Raw genomic sequence first — 27441 nt, forward strand, 5'->3', positions numbered from 1 at the left:
AAAACGTTAAGCCTGTGTGGAACGAACAGGTGAAAACCCTTCATGGACAACTTTAAATGATCCAATTAAGTTTATTCTATCATTTTGCAGTGACGCTGGTGGTCTACAGTATGTCAAGATCAAGATCTACTGTCATCCTTAATGTCTGTCAGCCCCTCTCGATCTCCATGACACCGGTGAAAACATGATGTGTGTATGGATAAGGGAGACAAATTAATTGTTTAAAATAACAATAATAGGCGGGAAGAAGCAATACAAATGCTATAATGGACTAGAGTTAGAGATGCTGGTGCTCTTTTCATTTTATTTACATCATTTAAAAGGGAATATAAATACATTACGTGTCTATTTTTATTATTTTATCACATTTGTCGCATTAATTTAACACTATTATATTACATTTTTGTAATAGTTACATTATTAAATGCTACAATATGTGGCACCAACCACGCACCCTGACTTTATCCATGTGGAGACTGCTGTTAAAGCACCACATGATTAGAAATGGGCTGAACACAGAGGGGACTTCACTTACTAGTGTTTCCGCCTCCACCAGTTCCAACCGTGTTGATGGTTGCCGGCACAGAGGAGGATGGGTAGAGAAGGAGGTGCCCGTTTTCACAGCCCTGCTGCTGCTGATGCCAGCCTCCGCCCAGCCCTGAATCCCTGGAGCTCTGCCACCCGTTGAGGCGGTCGTCCGAGCCGTAGCGCTGATGGTGATGCAAGGAGTAGAGGTTGCCTGATGAAGAGGTGTTAGTGGAGGAGGAGGATCCTGATGAGGAGAGGGTGGATGGAGGTGTGGATTGGTGGTGGTGGTGGTGGTGCGGCCCAGAAGGAGGAGGCCTTTCCAGTGAGTCACCCCGGGCAGCCGCCCTCTCCTCCAGGTGGTTGAGCCATTGCGCCAGGGCAGAGCGGTCTTCCAGGGAGGTGGCCGGGTGGATGAGGGCGTAGGACAGGAGTTGGCGAGACTCCTCCAGGTGACGGCCATGCTCGATGGTGTGGGCCAGGATGCGTGGCAGCAGCCGCATGTACTCGCCCTTGGCTTCAACGTTGCCAGGTTTGAGCAGAGGGAGATGGGTGAGGACAAGCGAGATGACGCGCTCCTTAGACTCTCCTTGCCACTGGCTGATCACCCCTGTAGGAGGAGACAAGCATTACAAACCAATTTCAATAGTGCTCAACAGAAAGTCAAAGTTGTGCAGTATACGACTGATAAGTCTATGACTGTATGAATTCAAATGTTAGCGTCTCATTAAGTTGCCAGTCAATCGTGGTTGACCCTGACTGCTAGGGGTGGTAGAAATCTTGGGTGTTTGTATTCGTATGGTGGAGGGTCAGCGTGGATACGACCTGCACCCTCCATGTTAAATCCAACGTGGTAAACACTACACGTCCAGTAAAGGATGGAAACACTTTGGGTTTCACACATTGACAGGAAAAGCAGAGCTAGACAGATCAAAGCTAAAGCTGCATGCTAACTCTGTCACGGACAGGAAACGTTATTGTATTGCGGTAACGTGCAGTCAAGTCAACCGCCACTCGCATCTCTGTCAGCCGACGCTACAACTGTAGAACACCCATATACTGACATTTGTGTTCTCTGCATTGAAACGGCCCCGATGGAGCTGACCATGGATGGATAAAGAGAACGGAGCTGACGGGAGAGCTAGAGACCACCTTGGACAAGTTAGTGGAAGTAGACACGTGGGACTACGTCCAGTTTTCAAAATAAGGTGTTAACAAAGGGAACTGTATATACAAAATACATCTATGGAAATCAGATTGATTGGTTTAAAACATTATATGTGCCTTATGAATTAAAAAGATAATACCACTAATTTGTGAGGGAAATGTCTTTATTCTTTGATTTTTGGGTTGCTGGAAAAAATTTAATATATAATTCCTGACAATGATCCTGATATATTTGACTTCAGGACATCTTTGACTACATACATGCTGAAAATCAAACATTTTTACTGGATCAGTTTAGATATTTTCCAAAGTAAAATTCCCTAGAAGTGTACGATTCAACTTTTTCCCATGGTCTAGTGTTAAAATAGTTACAAAAATTGCAATACTTGTAGAATTGCAATACTTAAAAATCGCAATACATATTGAATCAGCACCCAAGTATCGTGATAGTATTGAATTGGAAGGTGGGTGTATCGTCACAGTCCTACCAAATTCCTGACTGGACCGCAGTGATAAACAGAACATCGCTGGATACATAATGGAAGATTTCAGCCTCATATCCAGACAGACAGACAGACAGACAGACAGTAACTTTATTGATCCCGAGGGAAATTCAAAATCCATCCAAGGTGGTCACAGAGGAGAATGTAATTGATAGATGGACAGATGGATTAGTGAACACATGTTCAATTAAAAATAGAAGACATGAAGATGATGTCAGGCCCTCTGCACTGTCATCCTTCTATTTAGCTCTTTCTTTAAACAGCCAGCTCTGTAGGCTGCTGATGGTGGCTGTACAGCTCTATACATAACCTGGAGGTCATAAGCTCTATTGTTGTCCGAGTCAGTGGGCCGTTAGGAGCCCATTCCTATCATCTTGGACCAGGGCTATAGATACCAACTGGTCAGGGCGACAGGTTTGGACAGCTCACAAATAGAGGCAGGACGCAGGTCTGCTTCACTTCCTGCTTGGAAGATGCATCTGTGTGAATTTGACCACCACGGTCACTCTTAACCCACAAGGATCTTCTCTCTAAATCTGACATATGAGGTGAAACTAGAAAATACATCTGCTAGCCCTTCTGTCCTAAGATATCCCAATGTCACAGTCTACTTTGTGATGATGTACAGCTCTCGCTGCCCTGCCGAGTGGACAGCTGCAGCTCTGACTGGGCATATGGACAACCACAGACCCTGAAGCCTTCCAAACAAAGTTCCCATTCATGTCATCCCATGAAAGATGACCAGGAGTGAGGGATTAAATAATTCAGGCTAGAGCCTACTCACAGCATGGAACTGACAGTTTTATCCACACGTTTACATTTACAATCCTAGGACTTTCTACTCACAGGAAGATCGGCACCATGTATGTGTCCCGGTAAACCACTGAAATCTTTTTTGGTTATGCTTTTGGATTTAGTTTGAAATTTTATTTAACTATGAAATAATGCAATTAAATTACATTAATATCAACCTACTCAACCCATCAATTATTGTACTGAGATGAAACTGTACATTAACACGGTGAAATGTGTGCTTCTCAGTAGCTATATTTTTAAAATGTCATGTTTTTAATATTGTTGAGATGACATCAAAAAAAATTCCTTAGTTTGGTCATTGAATTTTTATATTATTTGATCTATTGTGCTATAAAATTAATTGGCACTGGTTATTTATACCATCAACAGTGTATTTAAAATAATTAGGACTGTCCGATTAATCATGGACAACTCATGCGACTAATCACGATTAAAATATTTAATCGTGATTAGTCGCATGAGTTGTCCATGATTAATCGTGACTAATGGCAAATTAATCACACATTTTTTTTATCTGTTCAAAATGTACCTTAAAGGGAGATTTGTCAAATATTTAATACTCTTATCAACCTCCGAAAAAATCAATTGTGTTAATGCGTTACAGAAATTAAAGGCGTTAAACAATTCTGCGTTATCGCGTTACAGCCCTAATAATAATAAACCACAAAAACCTACAGCTTCAGGCCTCATGCTTGTTTATTTTCAAATCAAAATCAAATTTTTTTCTCTTTCAGAACACAATGGTAAGAACCACCCGATTGCTTGATCTCACATATCCAGAAAATGGGAAGCTGACTACTCAAAAATAGGTCTGTGTCTTGGCAAGAATTTGGCGAAATAATTTCGGAAAACTGTCATAGTATAAAGAACACACCACCAAATGTATAATATCTGAGTAAAAAAAAGTCATTATGTGAAATGGCTACTATGTACATTAACATCATCACACATGAGTACAATTGGACTCATTGGATCCACAAGAGTCTCAGCTTTTGATACCTAATTTATGCAATTCAAGACTATTTAGGGACCCCAGTATGCAGAAATATTCAAATACAACATTTCAGTTTTCGCCCCAAACTGCATGTGATTATCATAAAGTGGGCATGTCTGTAAAGGGGAGACCCGTGGGTACCCATAGAACCCATTTACATTCACATATCTTGAGGTTAGAGGTCAAGGGACCCATTTGAAAATGGACATGCCAGTTTTTCTTCACCAAAATTTAGCGTAACTTTGGAGCATTATTTAGCATTCTTTGTGACATGCTAGTATGACATGGTTGGTACCGATGGATTCCTACCAACGCGTTCCCGAGGGAGAGGGAGAATATTATGCTTGTTCACGGATAGAATTCCTCTTTCCCTAAAAATACGCTACCTGGAACTATTCTTTCCTACAATGTTAAAGGTCAAATATTATAACTGGAGTTTGGATTTAATTTAAACTGTGGTAAATGTGTTTTTCTTTCTTAGTTTTTCCTATATTGCAAGGACATTCAGTCTGGCTTCAAAACGGAGCCAGCTAAAACCTCCGAAAGACAGAATAGCGGCTGGGTCCAACGGATTTTTAAGAGGTTAAATATAAATCATGACAGTGTTTTGGAGAATCACTACAGTATTGAAAAACGTTGCAATACTCATGTGTATCGATATTTTCTTACACCCCTACTCAAAAATCATCAACAGAATGAAAAGCAAAAAAAGGATACTCCTACTCAGTTTTACTCATTTGAAGTTTTGCACAGACTTACTTCCACAAAACAGGCTCTTTTTTTTAAGAAAACACCTTCAGATCCATGTCAGCGAATGTGAGTGGCATGAAAGGGAAAGACAGAGTGAACTATGCCAGGCTGTCCCAGAGCTCAGTAGACAGTATACAGTAGGAGGGACAGAGAGCTCAGGGAGAGAGGTGGCAGCAAGACTGAGGTAGAAACTAGTTTGAGAGGGAGGATGAGAAAATAAACGGAGGGAGGGAGCGAGGTGTGTGAGGGGAGCCAGGGAGTTACTCCCCTCTGCTCCAGGGATGATGTAATCCTTCACTCCTCTGAATGAGGCAAGCCTCGGTCAGTCCATCCGAGAACAGGAATTGTTCCATGATTAAAACTCATTTATTTCCAAATGACTGGAAAACATTCAAAGGTAACACAGAAACTCTGTTAAATACTCTGAGAATGTTTACTTGAACTTTCAAACATTTTCATTTCATTGGGTTGACAGTCTAAGAAATAAGTTTGTCTACTACCACAAGTAAAGGTCGGAGTTTTTTTGGCCAATTCAGCATGTTGAATCGGCGGTGCAGCCCGTCGGTGAGAGAAATCACTCTGATTGGCGGTTCAGCTTAAACAAATCAGTGCACGAGAAGAGAAACGGAAGTGAGGAAAGCAAGCAAACGAGTAAAGACAAGAGAACACACACAGAAGGCTCTTCTCATTTATCATCTTCATCTCATCTGATCATCAAACGCTGCTTTGTTTCATGCACGTATCATAACAATGGCTTGTAAATTTGCAGTCCTCGGTCCTCCGGTTTCCCTTTTAGAATGATGAATAAAGACTACCGCCGCCTGCTGGTGGTGAGAGTTATTTCCTCTCATGCAGGCGCAGAACGTACGTGCTAACTGGCTCTGGTTTTTGGTTCCCACTTCTAACAAGGCTTCTAATAAGGTGTGACATCTAGAGGCTAAATGTTATCAGTGTTATCAATAGGCACATCATCAGAGCTCTGTAATGAAGAGAATCATTCATTTCCATCCATAGAGAAACCTCTTCAGAATAACTTGCAAATAATGGCCAACATTACTGAAACTGTGACCGCCAGGTGAGCAGGTGAGCCATCGTCAGGTGGCTGACATGACAGAGGCTCTCATTAGATCTGTCCTGCTCTTCAAATTGGTAGTGAGACCTCTGATATATGGACTCAGCATTAGGGAGATATAGTTCTCTTGGGGAGGAGGATGTACAGCTTAAGTAAACATTCAAAGCTAGAAACGAGTAGGGATGTCACAAGACCGATACTTTTTAACATTTTAAAATTTTAAAAAAGTGACGGTACTCTTCTTCTACAGTACCGACGGTACCGTACGATGCCTGTAATGGTCGTTGGTAGGGATGTGACAGTGAGGAATATTTTCCCACCGGTTAATAAACTTGTGACAACACCGGTGTTACCGATTACACCGGACATTTTACAAGAAAAGATGACGGTCAACATGTGCAGAGTGCTGACTCTGATCTTTACCGTCGGGTGGCGGTGTGTCTGGCCTCTCCGGTAGAGCTTTCGCTGCGGGGCTCCGCTGCGGGGGTCTACCTGGTGCCGCTGCTCCTTGCACACTGGCTGTGACGGCTACATCCGCCTCGCAGCGATTACATCATTAACGTTATGGTTCCCTTATGGCATTGAGATTAAACGTGAAATATTGCCAAATAGGTGCGTTTGCTTTTCGCTTCGACAACAAATCCTCCGCCTCCTGCTCCTACTCCTGCTACTCTGAGCTGACGGACCAGATGCGTTCACGGTATGAGGTGTACGTCATCTGACTATCGATTGACAACATGCCGCTGATACGCCAAAATGAACTAAATGGGTCAATTATTTGTATTTATTAATTAAACGCTACATGCCTCTGTTTTCTGTAATGTTCAAATGATTTTAATAAAAGAGTACGTGTTGAATTACAGTACATGGGATTTATTGTTGTTGTTTTTGTTTTTTACCGTGGTAGTAAATTTGGTATCGAGAATCATGGAAAGTCACTGGTATTGGTATCGACTACTAGATTTCTGGTACCATGACATCCCTGGAAACGAGTGCTTTTGATCAATAGTATTCTGGTTGAAATTTCTGGAGTGTCTTACTAGAAGCTAGGCCCCTTCTTCCCTGAAAAAATACAAGAGAATGGCTAGAAAAAGGTGTGAGAATTCAACACCTAGATGTCAGGAAGCTACTTCAAGCTTTTTGACCTCTTACTCCAAGGTTAAAAGGTCGAGGGAGTCAGCCTGGGAGCAGTTCCCCTCACAGTGAACAAACATGCAGCATCTCTCACCTCTTAAATAGAGGTCACAGTAGTTGAACCGAGCACAGGTCAAAGGTCAACTGCTAGGAGAAACACTGGGCTAACTATTACACAAATGGACCAGACCAGAGAGAGAGTAACTGTGCAAGTGTGAAACCAACCAACCCTGGGGAAAAACTAGGGCTGGGACGGTACACACAACTTTGGTGCCGATTCGATATGTATTGCTATTTTTAAATATTGTGATTCTACAAGTATCACGATTTGATATTACGATTTATTGTGATTTGATATTACGATTTATTGTGATTTGATATTACGATTTGATATTACGATTTATTGTGATTTGATATTACGATTTAAGGTGAATTGATATTACGATTTATTGTGATTTGATATTACAATTTATTGTGATTTGATATTATGATTTATTACTCAGACTACAACAATAAAAGCTGTGACTTCCTTCTACCTCCTTACAGACTCAAATGAAGCAAATATATTGATTCTGGCATTAAAAAATCTATTTCAAAATCATTAAAAAAAGATTGTGATACATGATTTGTGATTTTTTTCCCCCACCTCTAGTAAATACATGTTGAAAAATGTACAATTACAAGAAAATGCCGCACACTAACAACCCAACATTCTTATTTATGCAATACAACAAGCCAAATTGAATTCAAAGTGGACAGGATGAGAAAGTTTCCCAATGCATGTCAGACTCTTTCCTAGCATGGTAGCTCCCACCCTGAGCCTTAAGAGGAAAGTGCTAACCCCATCCTTACACAGGGACACCAACACTTCCCTTCCTCCTTTGTTTCTTTGTAGTTTCTGATTCAGAGTATAACTGTGAATTTCACTGGAACTGAGTCTCTATTGAACTCGCCCACCTCTGCATCACACCTGACAGAGAGGATGCAGAGACTGAAACATATTTCAGTGTTAAGTCAAAATTAAGCAAGTGGGTGCCCCATACAATGTGACATGATGGATAAAAACAGTCCAACAGCCTAAACAATACAACCAAAGTGAGAGAAAGCCAGTTTGAGGTATTCAATGAGACACAGGATGTTAAGTTTGTTCTTTCATGCCAGACAGAGAGACAGGGGCATGCTGGGAACTGATGAATCACAACAGCATCATTGAGAAGAAACAGTGAAAAAGAGAGTCTGACATACACAAACACTCAAACTTCAGACAGAGAGAGTCATTTGTTCGGGGGCTGACACAGCATTTCCCTCTGCTGAACTCTGTGCCACCCTGCCCAGGCACTGCTCTCTGCTCTGACACCCTCTCTGGCACCAAGACAAAGGGTGCTGCTTTCAACACAGCCCTGAGTGTAATTCTTCCTCCGTCAACCTCGCATCAAACCGCCCACCTTTCCTCCACAACCTGGACACTTTGTCTGTGTTGAAGAAAGTACAACAGAAACAGAAAGCAGACAGACAGATGAAGAAGTCAGTGGGTCACTGTGCGTTTACACTATGAGAAGATTGTCCAGGTTATTCAGTTAGTCATTCAAACAAGGAAGTTGTAGGGAACTGGGAGGTTTTTAGTGATTATTAATACAGTTGATATCATTTGAAATGAAATCTCTGAAGGGTGCTCTAGCATTTTTAAACTGCTGTTGATTGCAGATGACTAAGAAACTTCGCTTAGCTAATTCTGGGCACACACTACATGAGAATCAAGCTTGTTTTGAGCCCAATTCCCCCCTCCCGACAATTATCCGCAGAGCCTCGATTTCTTGACGGTTCTAAAGATTATCTTTTCAGATATTCCTGTGGTGTGAGGTATGTTAAGTTTAGTTAAGTTAAGAGTGTTCTTTACATTCCCCAATCTGCTCGGAAGTCCATCCTGGCTACATTAATTGATCGCGGATGGTGTTGTTCTCTCGGAAGGATAAAAACATAAAAAATGATAAAATGGATCACCGAATATAAACTGGGGAAAAAAAGTTCGGAAACTTGTGTTGATCGATTATTTCTCCGTTGTTACAATGCTAATTGGCATTGTATTTTACATGGTTGGAAAGCCTGTTTATTGACCTTCACAATGATTATGTGAGTAGCGCCCAAGAAAAATGTTCCAAAATACTCTTCCAATGGTAAACAGTGTATTCTCCTGTTGGTGTTGACTCTTGTTCTGAGTTGTTTGGTGGATTGGATGATTGAACTCTCTATCAGTAACAAGGAACAAACAAGACATATTGTCTATTTTACCCTTTATTCATTTAACACACCGTCAGGAGCCTCAGTAGCGGTGGAAGATCCATACGCAGCCACAACAGCCTGGCACCTCCTCCTCATGCTGGTCACCAACCTGGTCACACGTTACTGTGGGATGGCGTTCCATTCCTCAACCAGGATTCGTTGCAGGTCAGCCAGCGTGGTTGTGTTGGTCACTCTAACATGTACAGCACGCCCAAGCTGATCCCACAAGTGTTGAATTGGGTTAAGGTCTGGACTCTTGCCAGGCCGTTCCATTCTCTCTACTCCCACATTGTGGAGGTAGTCTGTGATAACCCTGGCTCTGTGGGGGCGAGCGTTGTCATCACACCATGACACTACCCCCACCAATAGCTTTTACTCCATTGGTGCAACAATCAGCATAGCGTTCTCCGCGTCGTCTCCATACTTTGACCCTGCCGTCCAACTTTGGCAGACAGAACCTGGACTCATAACTGAACATGACATTCCCCCACATGTTCAGGTTCCATTGTCTGTGTTGTCGACACCAGCGCAAACGGGCCTGACGGTGAAGGGCAGTCATTGCAGGCTTCCTGGTAGCCTTATGAGAATACACTGTTTACCATTGGCAGAGCATTTTGGAACATTTTTCTTGGGCGCTCCCCACATAATCAGCTGTGCTGCTCATCCCACAAATGCATGATCCTTACAAGTTGGACATCATTGCGAAGGTAAATAAACAGGCTTTACAACCATGTAAAATACAATGACCATTAGCATTGTAACAACAGAGAAATAATCCACCAAACACAAGTTTACTAACTTTTTTCCCCCAGTTTACTTGGGTGGCCGTTAATATATGAGCAAGTAAGTAAGAGCACGCAGAGCGAGTAAAGTCTATGTGAGAGTAACACTGCTGTGGTTTCTAATCGCTTTTACATTTACATTTAATTAAAGGTCACATATTATACTCCATTTAAACTAGTTATTATAGGTCTCAGACACCTCCAAACCATGTCTCTGAAGTTTTTTTTTCCAAAAAAACAATCAGATCATGCATTCCAGCATGTCTCTATAACCTCTGTTTCAGCCCATTTCCAAAAGTGCTGATTTCTGTGTCTGTAGCCTCTGTCTCCTCCCACTCTGCTCTGATTGGTCAGCGTTTTCTGTCAATCAAACGTCCTCAACAACACAGCGTCACCCTCCCCGCCCCCCTCGCGGCCTGAGAGCAGGGAGAGAGAGGAGCTAGAATAAAGCTTATAAACCACTTTAAAGTTTATAAACCAGAAACTTCACCCAACGCACGTTACCGGAGGAATCTGATCAGAAATCGGCGACACATGATGAACATCTGCGGTCCAGATTCCAGGTTTTCCTGACGGTTTCTCTCAGGTAAATAATATTATTTATATCTCTGTTAGTTAGCTCAGTGTTTACCTCATGCATCAACTCTGTAAACCGTAAACATACACTCTGTTTTACGTCTGTCTTTACAGATCCATCTGTGAGAAATGACCGACAGAATCATCCCAGAGGAGAGCAGACAGCTGAGAGCAGACAGCTGTGGGCAGATGGGAGATACAGAGCTAACCCGTTAGCATGTAGCTACATGCTAACGGGTTAGCTCTGTTTACATGGAGATACAGAGCTAACCCGTTAGCATGTAGCTACATGCTAACGGGTTAGCTCTGTTTACATGGAGATACAGAGCTAACCCGTTAGCATGTAGCTAACCCGTTAGCATGTAGCTACATGCTAACGGGTTAGCTACATGCTACCGCTATGACACGGTGTGTAAACACAGCGACCATCAGGGTGGAAAATAGAAGATGTGAAACAGTAGTCAGTTCATTATTTCTGCTAAAAGATAAATGTATGGAAGATCAGAGTAATGGTATATTATTTACAGTAGTAGCTGTCTCTGTGTTACCATGACTACAGACCACCGGAGCTTAGCTTACTGTAGTTTACCAGAGCTGAAGACTTTCTCCTGTACCATGTTAACATAACTGCAGGTGGGATGATTACAAATGCTGTGAATAATTAATATTGTCATCTGTCTACTCAAATAAAGTTTGACTGTGAAACAGAAATGTGTTGTGTTGCTTACAAGTCACTATTTACTACCTGTACTCTGCTACATGCATGACATCAAATATATATAATATATAAATATCATCTGTTTAAACAGTGTAATTACATAAAGCCTTTGTGAAAGAACATGTTATATTTAGATGATGGTAGTACATGAAGACTGTTCTGCTGGTTCTTGCAGACTAACAGTAGGAGCTACTTTGCTCAAGTTCGGTTGAGGAGGAGAGACAGTGACGCGCTGTGGGGCGGGGTCAGCTACTGAAGGTTCTCTCTGGTTCGACCAGGAAACCCTTACATGGCTTGCATTTCTCAAATGACGTCAGAATACAAGGAAAAAAGCGAATTTTTTTTCTGCACCCATTTCCGGACAAACGGAGGAGGAGAAAAAGAGAGAGGATGGTCTTTTATGATACTATGGTGGCCTGTAGACACACTGGGGACAGATATTGATGTTTAAAAGACATGGAAAAGTGCATTTTGCATAATAGGTGACCTTTAATGATTCACAAACAAATATTGTAGTTAGGCTGTGTAAGAAGCCTTCTGAAACATTCTTCTCATTGACTAGGTAGTTGTATAGCAGCCAAAATTGCTTTTGAAGCACACTCACTCATCACTCATCTTCAACCGCTTATCCGGGGTCGGGTCGCAGGGGCAACAGCTCCAGTATGGGACCCCAAATTTCCCTTTTCTGGGCCACATTTTTTTGGAAGCAGTTATTTAAAAATAATGAATATATTTATGTGAAAGAAGGATATATTAAAGGTTGTTTCATACATTTTTATGATTGAATTTATGCTCATTCAAAGACGGTGTAATGAAATGCTGAATGACTTTGAACCTCAGATCTTTTTTATAATGAAGATGTCTTTGTTTCCCTGGCAAACAAAATTAATAAAAACATCGGTGTTGGTGTCGGCTATCATCGGTATCGGCCCAGAATTTTGCAATTGGTGCATCCTTCAACTTTTTAGGACATTTAAAACGGCTCATAGAAAGCAACTGACTTATCTAAAATCTAACTACCTCAAGGACGTACACACACAACTGGACAATGATTCGTCCAACGAACATTTTGTATTTGTCCTCACAACTGTTGATTAGAGAAACAAATATTAGTCGATTAATCCATTAGTTGATCAACAGAAAGTTAATTGCCAACTATTTTAATATTCAATTAATTGCCCTTCATTTTTAAAGATTTTTTTTAATTATTATTATTCTCTGGTTTCAGCTTACCAAATGTGAATATTTCCTGCTTTTTTTAGGCTTCTATGATAGTAAACTGAATATCTTTGGGTTTTGGACTGCTGGTCTGACAAAACAAAACATTTGAAGACGTCACCTTGGACTTCTGATGAGCATTTTTCACCATTGTCTGACATTTTATAAGCCAAACGACTAATCGATTGATCCAAATCATAGTTGACAGATTAATCGGTGAATGCTCTCGATCAGCGTTATTAGGTCTGTGACTCTATTATCTTGTGTGAAGATGACAATTTGTGTTCATGATGCAGGTTTGGGGCCCTACTCTATGCCGTTATAAAAACTATCTACCCTGATAGTTTGTCAGAAGAAGAGCGAGGGCCGGCGTATTTCTAAAGCATTTTGCACCAAGGAACAAAGATACCGATTTCTAAACCCACGGTCACACAAAGCGTCATGACCTGTACAGTCTGATAATCACTTGGGTGTTCCTCCAGCTGGGGAAACAGATGCAACACCTGACCTATGTGAACTGATAAAGTCAGGAATTCAGAGGTCTGGAATCAGCATACACGACAAGGCATTGTTTGAGTTTTGAGTAAAGGTTGTGACTCATTCTATCCTAAAATGTAAAACATTTTGCTCAGCAGTATCTATCAATACAAGACTGACTGTCCACCGACGTGTACAACACACAGCTGAATGCAACAAGTTTACTCTCGTTCTCTGACGGTGGCTCAGACATATTCTGGGAAACGCTGACGTTAAACTCAAGTAGAAGAACACAGGTCAGTTCGGGGGAATGTGGGCACTTAAGAGAAGAAAATTAAAGCTCTTCTTCACAAAATAAAATATTACATTGAACATGGTCAGATCCCTGGAAAACCCCAGAGTAATGTAGCTGGGTCAACTAAATCAGCCATCTACTGTATGTGGAAAAGCAGAGATGTCCCTTGCTGACATTTTAAAGACAGACTTGACTTTTGGAGACTTAAACTCTATCTAAACTGGACTATTATTATGTAGGGTCAAAGAATAACAAAATTGTATAAGAAATTAAATATATGAATATTTAATGAAATGGATGATTACACCGAAATAAATATGAAGTAAAGATATCCACCAAAATAAAATGAATAAGACATTGAAAAAATTATAAATAAATAGGCAATTGATTCTTTGGATATACAGTATGTATGATTGCTTTCCATCTACTTATTGATGTCATTCAGATAGCTACATAAAAATGTCTTCAAGTTTCTCTTGAGCTCCATTTTTAATGACAAAAAAGTGGAAATGAGTAGAAAAAAAATGACCCACCAAAAGTGACTAAAACAATCAAAAATTCCTTTTAACTCAGACTACCAACTGATATGACAATTAAGGCTGTCAATCAATTAAAATATAAATTTATTTCAATTTAAATAAATGTATTCGCGATTAATCACAAATAAATCAAACTTTTTTTTTTATCTGTTCTAAATGTACCTTAAAGGGAGATTTGTTAAGTATTTCATACTCTTATCAACATGGGAGTGGACAAATATGCTGCTTTATGCAAACATGTTTATATTTATTATTGGAAATCAATGAACAACACAAAACAATGACAGATATTGTCCAGAAACCCTCACAGGTACTGCATTTAGCATAAAACAATATGCTCCAATCGTAACATGTCAAACTGCAGCCCAACAGGCAACAACAGCTGTCAGTGTGTCAGTGTGCTGACTTGACTATGACTTGCCCCAAACTGCATGTGATGATCATAAAGTGGACATGTCTGTAAAGGGGAGACTCGTTGGTACCCATAGAACCCATTTACATTCACTGATCTGGAGGTCAGAGGTCAGGGGACCCCTTTGAAAATGGCTGTGACAGTTTTTCCTCCCCAAAATTTAGCGCAAGTTTGGAGCGTTATTTAGCCTCCTTCCTGAAGAGCTAGTATGACATGGTTGGTACAGATTGATTCCTTTTCTAGTTTCATACGATACCAGTATCCTCACTCTAGCTTTAAAAATAAGCGCGCTACAACCTCCAAAAGATTGACTGCATTAATGCAATAAATAAATTAGTGGCGTTAAAACAAATTTACGTTAACATGTTATCGTGTTCATTTGACAGCCCTTATCTAAATACTTCTGTGTTTACTGTAATGCGGAAGCCTCTTTAAACTGCTAATTTCATTCCACTTATTGTGACTGTGTTGGATTAGCATAGGATAAAAAAACTGACAAACAGGAGTGTAACAGCAGCCAGGAACAGCAACAAAAACTACTGTAATCTCTGCAATTAATATAAATCACATTACATCTCCAACTAATATGAGCTCCTTGCAAATATGGACCCAGGAAGATCAGAGCAGCAGATGCTCATCGGGTTTAACTTTGACCCTGAGCTGGATACAGCGTGTCCTCTTCACATCCGACTGATCACAAGACACAGCGGTGGAAACAATGTGATTGTTTTAGCTCATTTGTTACACATTGGTTATGTGCAAACACAACCAAATGGACACACACACACACACACACACACACACACACACACACACACACACACACACACACACACACACACACACACACACACACACACACACACACACACACACACACACACACACACACACACACACACGGAGACTGTTAGACACAAGATTCCTCTTGCTCTAAATATAGATGGGTCAACAGCACACAAAGCCACAACAAGGCAGCTAGCCCAACAGATAAGACCATATTAGTGGTTAGCAAAGGGACACATTAACTCCCAATCACACGGACAATGACACACCAGCTTTGTGTGTGTGTTTATGAGAGTGAAATAGAGTGGATGTATGTGTGTGGAAAATTGTCTATGTACACTTGACCCCAACTCACACCTAAAAAAATGTCCATATCAGCCACTGTGAAGTTGCATAACTATCAGTGAGTGTGTGTGTGTGTGTGTGTGTGTGAGTGTGTGTGTGTGTGTGTGTGTGTGTGTGTGTGTGTGTGTGTGGATTGGAAGATTATGAAAATAAAGTTTGGGGTTTTGAGTTTAAAGCAAAGATAAGATTACATTCTGGTTATGATTAAGATGAAGCTATAGCTGAGGTGTAACCAAGGTGGGTCAGGGTTAAGGAATGAATCCAGTCTCTGTATGTGTGTGTCCTCTAAACCTCTGTCCTGTCCTGTGCTTCTGCTGTTAGCAAAACAAACATGACTGGCTCACTTTGTCCCACTGTCGGCAACTCGCTGTAGCTATTGTTGATTCAACACCATGTCCGACACAGTGTTTTCCTTTGACCGACCGGAGGACGGCAATCTGAGAGAAAGCAAGAGACCCAACTACCAAAAAAAAGAGAAGGGGGCTTAAAGGGATAGTTTGGATGTTTCTCAGTGGGGTTGTATGAGGTATTTATCCGTAGTCAGTGTATTACCTACAGTAGATGGCGGTCCTCAAACCCAAGAAACACAAGGGAGTAGCAGCACAGGAGCAAAGCAATGTACTGCTGTGGACGAGAGCAGCAGCAAAACAGATTTTATCCACCTAAAAGGAAGGCTCACCTAAAAAAATCAATACAGTGGAAACCGCTCATAGTGATCACGTCTGCCCGGGCCAAATTGATCACTATAAGCGGATGATTATTATAACTAACTCTTTGTTGTTGTGCATCATTTCTCATGCAGATTACCATCTAATTCAGCCATTCTCAACCAGTGGGCCGCGGCCCACCGGTGGGCCGCAGAGCACCATCTAGTGTGCCGCGGAGGCAGTGGTACTAGATTATTTTTTTATTATTATTTAGCAAAGTGAACAGGTAAAACCTAAAGGAGGTAAGATGCCAGCTGCCGTAAAACCAAAGCCTATTGAAGGAGGCTGAGACACGGTCGGACACGGGTCTTGTATTGGGTATGACACATGCGCAGTGTAACTGGAGCTGCGGTCGTGCGTTGCGATCGGCTCAATTTCGGCGAGTGCAGAGCAGATATTACTGCGCATGTGCGGTACCCCGAAGGCGCGTTGATTAATTTTGACCCAACCTCCTTCAATAGGCCTTGTGTAAAAACACCAAACATCATCAGGTAGAGACAAACGTGTTTGCCACTGTTAGCTAGCTAACGTTCTCGGATGCAGTGAGACAAAATGGATCGTTTTTTAAAGCGAAAAAGTGATGTGGGAGACAACCCTGCGCCAGTAAAAGCTCCGAAGCGTGTGGTGAGGAAATATGACCCTGAATACATTAAGTTTGGATTCGTAATGGCAGGCATTGATGCTGAGCCCAAGGCACAATGTGTTGAAATCTTGTCAAATGAGGCGCTAAAACTATCGAAGCTCCAGAGACACTTAAACACAAAGCACCCAGGATGTGTCGAGAAGCCAAAAGAATATTTCCTAAGGAAAAGAGACGGGCTCCAGGCACAACAGAAAGTCATCACAACATTAACAACTCAAAAGCCACTTTGAAAGCTAGCTATATGGTTGCTGCTCATGTAGCTCGTAGCAAGAAACCCTTTACGATTGCAGAGGAGCTTATTTTGCCAAGCGCTGTGGATATGTGCCGAGAGTTACTGGGGGAAGCCGCTGCAACCAAAATTCAGTCAATACCACTCTCCAATGACACCGTGAGCAGAAGAATTATTGACATGAGTGATGACATCGAATGCCAACTTCCCGAAGGAATAAAGGCAAGCCCATACTTTGCCATACAGCTGCACGAGTCGACTGACGTTAGCAATGCCGCTTTATTGTTAGTTTTTGTAAGATACTGCAAGGACAGTAATCTTCACGAGGATCTATTGTTTTGCAAGGAGCTTCCAACCAGAACAACGGCAGATAATGTAATGCGCTGCCTTGATGATTCAAAGGCAATCAAAGGCAAGGAACAAACTGAAAGCAACTAAGAATGCTACTCTGCGTGTCAGCCTCTCACCCATCCCACCACGACTTGATCTCATTATTTCCCAGAGGCAAGCCCAAGTGTCTCACTGAGGGTAAGCAGAATATGTATTTTGGTCATTACAGCTGACAGTGGCATAACACATATCTACAGCCCAGTTTATTATTTGTTGTATAAACATGTTAGGTTTTTTACTCATTTATTTGGGACGGTGGTCCTCGGAAATGTTTTGACAATCACAAGTGGGCCTTCAGTTGCAAAAGGTTGAGAACCCCTGATCTAATTGACATTTGTATATTTATTACATGACTACAAAGTAATGAAACGGACCGCTTCGCTATTTACTGGCTTGCTTCTTCTGCCTTTTCCCTGACCGAGGGTAAGGCATTGCCATTTTTGGCCGGCTCTGAAGCGCGAGCATGCGTGCATAAAGGCGTCCCTTTTCCGGGGCTCCTTGCTCGCTAACCCAGTAGCGGCATGGAGGGACACGGTCTGCATGTGTGCCACAGAGCCGGTTGAGGATCGGTAAAGTTTTACTTTGGGGGCATTTTGTGACCATTATCAATCCACTTGACGAGGGCTGCTTGAACCACAGGTGCTCTCCCTGTGTGCATTTGTTTTTTATTCAGAGAAAATGACTTTCTTTTCCCGTCACAATATCAATATGCATGTAGCACAGGTATCGAACTGGAGAGCAGGCGGTCCGCAAGGCAAAGTATAAAGGGAGTAAAGTAAAAAACAAAGCAAAAATTTAATTAACGTCACTCTGACGTAGTTTTAAAATGATTTTCCAGACGTTGTAAAAGTATGAAAAGACCCAAAATGAACACTATAGGCGGACGACTTGATTGCATAAATTGCATTTGTATAGGAATGATTCTGTCTAGGGATGTTAATAATAAACCGTTTAACCATTAACCAGCGTTAAGAACTTTAACTTATTAACGCTATCGGTTAAAAGAAATATTAATCATTAATCAAAAAGCTGACAAAAACTCAGAGGAGCGGAGAGAGCTGGTCCACCTTAAGGGCCCACCTTAAGAGGCAGAGCCGGTGTCACAGATACAGGAAGCTGTCTCTTGAGCTCGCTTGAGCGGAGGAGTTGTAGCCTCGTAGCAATTATTCACAGACAAATAAACTGTTCAGACACTGTCTGCTACAGCTACGTCCACAGCTAGAACGCCACCGAGAAAACCACACTCCCCGCCGCCACACACACACGGTCTGTCGGACACTCGCAAAAGTTACGCCGCAATGACAGAGCGGCGGCGAGGACGAAGCTACCAGCAGAGCTACAGATGCTAACATAGCACAAAAACACACTCTGTTCGTAGGACAATCGCTATCGTTGATCTGGGCAGACAGAGTGTCGTTCCGCCGGGCAGACACACAGCGGACAACCTGCTAAACTAAACTAAATGTGCGGTGGAGACTTTTACTGGGAACATGGCTGCATGTCCGCGACACTACACGCAGCACCGTGGGTGCTAGTAGCTCTCCTGATGGTGAACTGGGGACTCAGTTGTCTGTTGTGCTCATACACTGCAGCTGGTACACCGCTGCATGCGAGGCTCAAATCTTGTCGGTTAACGGTTAATAATCGGTTAACAAGAGTCGGTTATTGGTTAAGAACATTTTTCAAGATTAGCATCCCTAATTCTGTCCAAAGCTTTTAATCCATATAATCGATTAATCACTGTAACCATTCAATTCAATTCAATTTATTTTTGTATAGCGTCAAATCACAACAGAAGTTATCTCAAGACGCTTTATATATAGAGCAGGTTTTAGACCGTACACCATAGTTTAGAGACCCAACAAGATCCACCAAACCATGGTCACTATAAGCAGTTTCCACTGTATCAGTTTGAGTGTACTATATTTAGAATATTTTCACCGCCTTACCTTGCCGTCAACCCTTTCTGATGGGGATCTGAAGCCCTTATCAAACAAACCGATTGAGGCAGCGGTAGACTAGCCACTAGGGCTGGGCGATATGATCATATATATTGTCAAACAATATAAAAATGCCTATAGTTTATATTTTTCCTATATCGTTTCTATCGTGACGTCGAAAAACCAGTAGCCGAACTGCTTTACGGAAATATTTCCGTCATTTGGATGCCGCTTTGCGTTCCTTGCATGTGGGAGCCGGAGCAGAGCAGAGCAGGAGCAATCAGCTGTTCTGATTGGAGAGGGCACAACATGAGGAAACGTGCTCAGACTCAGCCCAACCAAAACAAGAAGAGCTGGTAAGAAAGACAGACACGGACCAGAAAACCATCTGCTGCAAAGTTTGTCACACACCGGTCCCCACTACAGGCCGATCTGGAGTGCAGGCAATCCGTTGTCATTAACCGGCACGACGTGCCTTTTTTTCTTCTTCACCTTAAACAGACTACAGACTGGACACAGAAAGGCGTTGACACAATGTTTTGTTTGTCGCCACCTCTGTAGGAACAGTATCTCTGTTACACTACATACTATGGCTAACGGATAGATAGTCATTTATGGAGAAGCCGTGCATACACCCAGATAACAGATCATAATTAAATGTGTAGCAGCACATTTTCGATAGTTATGAATGTTTGACGCTATCAAACTACATGTCAATTACTTTGACATTGCAAGGACACCGAACACAAAGCAGGTCCAAAACTAGTACACAAAGATCCTGTCTACAGCTAACCTCTGAGATTATAACCAATGATATAATAATCACTGAGGTTATGGAGGCTATATACACCTTACATGCAGCTGCTTCAGACCAAGATTTGTATGTATAAATTCTGTGCCTTAATGTCTGTCACCTGTCCTAGAAAATTAATCTATCAGCTGTTTTTGATTCATATTACATTTCTTATTAGGGATGCTCATTTTGAAAAATGTTCTTAACAGATAACCGACCCTCGTTAACCCATTATTAACCGTTAACCGACTAGATTTGTGCCTCGCATACAGCGGTGCTCCAGCTGCAAGAGCACAAAAGATTTGTTGACGGGAGTCTCCAGTTCACCGTCCGGGAGCGTTAACTTAGCAGCTACGATGCTGCGTTCACTGTCTCCAGTTCACCGTCCGGGAGCGTTAACTTAGCAGCTACGATGCTGCGTTCACTGTCTCCAGTTCACCGTCCGGGAGCGTTAACTTAGCAGCTACGATGCTGCGTTCACTGTCTCCAGTTCACCGTCCAAGAGTGTTAACTTAGCAGCTACGATGCTGCGTTCACTGTCTCCAGTTCACCGTCCGGGAGCGTTAACTTAGCAGCTACGATGCTGCGTGTAGTGTCGCTGACATGCAGCCACTTTCCCAGTAAAAGTCTCCACCGCACATTTAGTTTAGTTTAGCAGGTTGTCAGCTGTGTTTCCGCCCGGCGTAACTTTAGCGTTTGACCAACAGTGTGTGTATTTGTGCTACGTTAGCAGCTCTAGCATTGCCGGAGGCTTCGCGCTCGCCGCTGCACACATAGTCTGTGTAACTTTAGCGAGTTTCCAACAGACCGTGTGTGTGTGTTTGTGGCGTTCGAGCTGTGAACGCAGATGTAGCAGTGTGTGTGCAGTTTATTTGTCGGTGAATAAATACTATGAAACTACAACTCCTCTGCTCCGCTCAAGCGAGCCAGAGACCGGAGTCAATTTCCTGTATCCTGCAACTCCGACTCTGTCTCTTAAGATGGGCTGTTGAGGTGGACCAGCTTTTCTCCTTAAAGTGACGAGCCGCTCCTCAGAGCCGCTCAGCTTTTTAAATGATTATTAACATTTCTTTTAACCATTTTAACCGATAGCGTTAATCGGTTAAAATGCTTAATGTCGGTTGACGGTTAAACGGTTAATTATGGACATCCCTATTTCTTATCTAAACATGACAGGTCTGTTTAGATAAAATATAGACTAGGCCTATATTTATTTATTTTTTGCACCAGAGTTCTAAATAAAATGAGAAAATAATCCGTACTTTCCATTTGTTGAATATTGAATTCACACAGGAGTATACAAAAATAGGCTTTACTGTGTAGTTATTTCATATTGACTATTTATTTATTGAATAACCAGAAAACCAGCTATATCGTGATATACTGTATATCGTTATCGAGATATGAAATGACCTATATCGTGATAGAGGATTTTGGCCATATCGCCCAGCCCTACCAGCAACTCCTGTGTACTAGGAGGTAAAATTGCTGTTTTTGTCAATGGAGTCTTGTGGCTTTGAAGAGAGCAGAGACAACGGCTTCAGATCCCCGTCGGAAAGGGCTGTCTGACGGCAAGGTACAGCGGTGAAAATACTCTAAATATAGCGTACACTTCAACTCATATTGACTTTTTACGTGGGCCTTTTTCAGCTGGCCCTTGCTGGTCTGTTTCTCCAAACTGGGGTTGTGCTGACCACCATCTGCTGTAGGTAATATAGTGACTATGGATAAGTACCTCATATAACCCCACTTCAACAAATCTGAACTCTCTTTAATTCAGGAAAACCACCTACCAAGGAGGCTAATACAAGCTAGATGGAAAGCGCAAAAAGAGATAGAGACATACCGGCAGGGAGAAAAGACCGGAGGAGATGGAAGGTGAATGAAATGTCTATATGAAAGGTCCTGGAATGACAGTTACACAGCATAGACTCACATTCCGTTCATAAAACAAGATGTCATGGTTAAAGACAAACACTGTATAAAGAAGAAATTTGGAAAACACAGTTTATACAACTTAGAAGTGCAAAGAGGCAACGGGGAATATGGTCTGGGGTGGGGGTTACTTAAGGAGAACAAAGTTAAGACAGACAGAGTAGTAGATGGGTGGAGTGAGGGGTGGGAGGGAGTAGAGAGGAAAAGTTCCCGCTCCTGCTTTCCGAGTGGATTCTCCAGCTCAGCAGTGGGGAATGTGCTGGCATACCACAGAGAGCTGCTGCTGAAGAATGCAGTGATTCCTAACGGATCCACAGCCGAGCTCATACACACACTAAAACACACACTATCACACACACACAGACCGAGCCCCAGTGCTATCCCTACTCTGTACTCTTCACACCACATTTAATGAGCCACAGTATCACAGAGTCCAGTTATTTACACAAAACACTAGCATGGGATGCTGGTCAGACAACATGTCACATGAATGACTTGATGGTTGATGTCTATGTTACACTTCTTGTAACACTTAAATTAACTATTAGGTTTTTTTCCAAACAAGCATATTTTGAGTCTCTCTCACTTGAAATTGGAAGAGAAACGGAAACAGCAGGTTACATACATTACATTTCACTTAAAGACAAAAAGATTTGTCTCTGTTCATTACCAGATGTTGCAATCCAAAAAATGGGGAGTACACAAAGTGTGGTAGCTGTGGCTAACAATAAGTTTCATGCAGAGATGCTATATAATAGCATAAATCTCATGTCCACCAATCATTAGTATAACAGGACTCAGGTTAGTTTCAAAGCTATAATCAGGCACTGGAATGAAGATAAAAAAAATCTGTCTTGATATTTAGATGATGGAAGTTGTGAAATAAGTAGATGGACTATATACAAAAAAAATCACTCTATACCAGGTAATGTTTATTTTTTACTAGACTTGCCACAGAAGTCAGTGTTACCGATGTTACACGGTGGTCAGGCATACACCGATTACATTGCGTACCGGCCGCCCCCACCGTCATTTTGCTTTTTTACAGAACTAAAACCCATTTAGTTTATTTTGGCGCATCAGCGCTGTGTTATCGATAGGTAGTTGGACACTACAAACTGAAAGTGAAAGTGTCTGCTCCGTATGGAGTCTCAGTTCAGAGTAGCAGGAGTCAGATTTCACACACACGGGACAAGAGAGAGTTGACAGACAAGACGTTGGCAGAGGAATCGGTGTCGAAGCGAAAAGCAAAAGCACCTATTTGGCAATATTTCAGATTTAAACCCAATGCTAAAAGGGAACCATAACGTTAATGAGGTATTTGCCGTGAAGAGGATGGAGCGGTCACAGCTGGTGTGTGCGGTGGAGCTGCAGCCCCGCAGCGAAGGCTCTACCGAAGAGACACAGCCATCCAATAGTAAAGATCAAAGTAAGCCCGATACACATGTTGACCGTCATCTTGTCGTGTAAAATGGCGGTTGTAATCGGTAACACCGGTGTTGTCACAAGTTTACTAACCAGTGGGAAAATGTCCTCACTGTCACATCCCTATTATTTACCTTTTGTACTGCTCAGTTACACAGCATAATTCCTAGGCTAGTTGCATTACAAGTAGGGCTGTCAAATTTAACATAACGCGTTAACGCAAATTCATTTTAATGCCACTAATTTCTTTAACACATTAATGCAACTTGTATCATATGAAACTAGAAAACCTAAGGAATCTATTGATACCAACCATGTCATACTAGCTTGTCATGAAGGAGGTTAAATAACGCTCCACACATGCACTCAATTTTGGCGAAGAAAGACTGTCATGTCTATTTTCAAAGGGGTCCCTTGACCTCTGACCTCCAGATCAGTGAATGTAAATGGGTTCTGTGGGTACCCACGAGTCTCCCCTTTACAGACATGCCCACTTTATGATAATCACATGCAGTTTGGGGCAAGTCATAGTCAAGTCAGCACACTGACAGCTGTTGTTGCCTGTCGGGCTGCAGTTTGCCATGTTATGATGTGAGCATATTGTTTTATGCTAAATGCAGTACCTGTGAGGGTTTCTGGATCAATATCTGTCATCGCTTTGTGTTGTTAATTGATTTCTGATAATAAATATATACATATATATTTGCATAAAGCAGCATATTTGCCCACTCCCATGTTGATAAGAGTATTAAATACTTGACAAATCTCCCTTTAAGGTACATTTTGAACAGATAAAAAATGTGTGATTCATTTGCAATTAATCACGATTAACTATGGACAATCATGCAATTATTCGCAATGAAATATTTAAATCATTTGACAGCCCAAATAACAAGAGTTCCTTTAATGTTTGTGCAGTGGAGTTACAACAGAAAAAGAGATACGTCAGTGACACTTCAGTTACGTGGTACATTTGAAGTGAGATTAGTGACATTACTCAACTAAACATCCAGCAGGATAGACGTCTGAGGTAGTTTGCAAACCTTTACCCTATTTATTTATCCACCAAATAACAACTTTTACTGCAACTGGTTGTTGGGTGAATCTTTATTTCAGAAGAAATTGTTTCCAGGCTGCAATCTCTAGAAAAAGCAAGATGAAGCATTTATACCAGGTTCTGAAAATCCTAGCAGCACCTGCAACTCTCAGTTTAAACTCCCTTTATTGACTCAACACCAAGTCCCACCTGAACACCTTATCCTCATGCATCAGTGGTCTGGCTCAGGGAGGGACAACTGTCCTACACTGAGGAGCTAACACTGAAACAAAGAGGGAAGTGGAAAAAAGGTCCTGACATACCAAGCTGAGGGTCGGCCATCGGACAGTTTGGGGCTGACGGTGAGAGTCTGTACGCCACACCGTCGGCTCTAGTCTTTCCCCGTGAGTGAGAGTGGCGTGAAAATGGTCGGAAAACGCTGCTTTGTTTCCTGTACTTATCATAACAACGGCTTGTTTATCCGCAGTCCTCGGTCTGTTCTAGTTTCTCTTTTTGAATGACGAATACAGACTACCGCTACCTGCTGGTGTGGAGAGTTATTTCATCTCACGCAGGTGCAGAACATATGTGGATGTTGGTTGTCGGCTGTAGTCTTTGCGGTGTGTTCGAGTGCAACTTTTTGGCCAAGACAAAAGCGACAAAGGCGACGTGAGGCGACGTGAGGCAACGCAGTGGTTGGGCTTCATCTCTGCTAGTTCTCTGATGTCAGGTTGGTGTGTCTGGGCCTTGAGAGAGACCAAATATAAAAGAAGAGGTGTGAAAAAGGAATGAAAATAAAAACTGAATGTTAGAGAAAGAGTCAGAAAAAATAAAGCAAAAGGCAGACCAAAATGGCAAAAGAACAAATGCAAAGAAACAGAAGACCAACAAGTCAGAACAAAAAGTGTGAAGAGAAGAAGAAGAGAAAGTGGGGAGCTGGTATGACTGCATATAGCTACAATGAAAGAGGTGTGGTACACAGAATACAGTATATGATGGAAATGATCTAATGCTAAATGCTGCATCGCCCCACCCATAGAGAGAGGGGGAGGGAGAGAGAGAGAGCCCATGTCCTGACAAGAAGAGCAGGCAGGCTCCCACAGGCCATAACACAAGCTCTGGGGCCCCGTACGTTCACACACACACACATGGATATGGGAGGGGAGGATACGAGAGACAGACTGGAAAGTTCACTGGTGTCAACAGGTTTCAACAAGTGGGAGAGGTAGGGAGGCAGGGAGGGAGAGAGGGGGAGAGAGGGAGAGAGAGAGAGAGAGAGATAGAGAGAGAGAGAGAGAGAGAGAGCAAAATAAACAAGATGGGACATTAACACATGCAATAAACAAGAGGGGGGTTGACCGAAAAAAGTCGAGAGAAAAAGAGGAAGAAGACGAAAGAGAAACCGAAAGAGAAAAGAGAGAAAAAGAGAGACTGAGAGAGAGTCAGTGTTGTGGATCAGCCTGACCTTGGCCTCAGCCTGACCTACTGACACATAACTGACTGAGGAGGGAGGAGGAGGAGGAGGAGGAGGAGGAGGAGGAGGAGTGCGAGTGCTGTTTACGCCCGTCTAGTCTAGTTTTAAAATAATCCCAAAGTAAAGTTCAGCAATTTCACAGAAAACCAGTGAGTGATATGGGACATTTTCAATGCCAATGCGTGACATTTAAACAGCATCTACATGCAGATTCAGACAGGGCAAAAAACACAACTACAGCATTGGGGAGGTTTATAGTGAAAGATATGCAGCCTTATGCAGTCGTGGAGGACGCTGGATTTCAACATATGATTAACATAACGTTACTTGAGCTGCGCTATACACTTAAGCAACACAGTAATTCCCGAACAGACACGACTAGGAATTGTGAAAGAATTGTCCAACACAGCCTACGTAGCTGTTACTACAGACGGATGGACATCCAGGGCTACTGGAAGGTACTGAACTGTGACTGGCTGCCCACCACATCACTTCAGAGTGGGAGATAAAAAGTGATGTTTTGCTCTTTATGGGAGCCACACAGTGAGCATCTCTCTGATGCACTGACACAAGCAGTGACAGATTGGAAACTGGAGAGGGGCAACAGCATAATCCCTGTAATGTGTTTTATATTTATTAATTATTTTTTAAATAGGACAGTGGCACAGAAATCCAACCGTATTCCTCCAAATGCTGCACTTTGTGAGTGGAAAAAATTATCTTTCAATTAAGAGCTGATAATCAGGGAATTGAGACATATCTTATGCAGTTCTTTTTTTTTTCTGAACCAAATGCTTCAAAGCTTTGACTGTTGCCATGGTATTCAACCTCCAAATCACTATTCGAATGCTTCCTTTTTTATTTTTATTTTTTTTCATATACAAGTATTTAATAATAATAATGTATAAATCCCCAAACACCCCATGAAATGAGGAATAATCCCACAACATTATTTATTATTGATATTCAACCTTAATTATTATTATTATTAGTTATTCTCAGATGGATATCGCTGTGTTGTGTGCAGAAGTGTGTGTGTGTACAGAAGTGCGGCAGCCGCACTGTCCTGGACACTGAAACGGAGGAGATGAAGACAGACAGGCAGAAGAACATGTCAGCCTGCCGTGCCGCGAAGCTTTGAATACCTTCTTATATTTCTCACCAAAGATTTGAAGCCCAAAAAATGGTATTTGGGACAGCCCTATCTGAAACCCGTTATTTCCAATGGCTTGCACCAGGCCACGATTGTTTTTTGCTACATCGAGCAAAGCCCAACTTTGGGTGCAGCGTACACTGACAATATGCGCTGAATGCAGCTCTCTTCCCCAAAGAAACAACATTAGGTGTAGCTGTATTGTTGTCCGGATGGAAACGGTAGGGCTTTAACACGCTGTACTGCACCAGAAACAGGTTGAGATAATGAAAAGGGAAAAAGGTGTGAACATTGGACATAAATTGGGAGAAATACGGGAGAATTGTG

The 27441-nt window shown here is 42.0% G+C and overlaps 1 protein-coding gene across 5 annotated transcripts in view; it reads right to left on the bottom strand.

Moving 5' to 3' along the window:
- The window catches only part of samd4a (sterile alpha motif domain containing 4A), a 110657-nt gene that overhangs the window by 47677 nt on the left and 35539 nt on the right, over window positions 1-27441 (bottom strand). For all 5 annotated transcript variants that reach the window (XM_074624213.1, XM_074624197.1, XM_074624206.1 and 2 more), the window contains exon 3: window positions 536-1135. In XM_074624213.1, the coding sequence (XP_074480314.1) occupies window positions 536-1135 (600 nt within the window). The remainder of the gene's footprint in view (window positions 1-535; window positions 1136-27441) is intronic.

Source organism: Sebastes fasciatus, chromosome 2, assembly GCF_043250625.1.
Source record: "Sebastes fasciatus isolate fSebFas1 chromosome 2, fSebFas1.pri, whole genome shotgun sequence".
NCBI classification, from domain to species: domain Eukaryota; kingdom Metazoa; phylum Chordata; class Actinopteri; order Perciformes; family Sebastidae; genus Sebastes; species Sebastes fasciatus.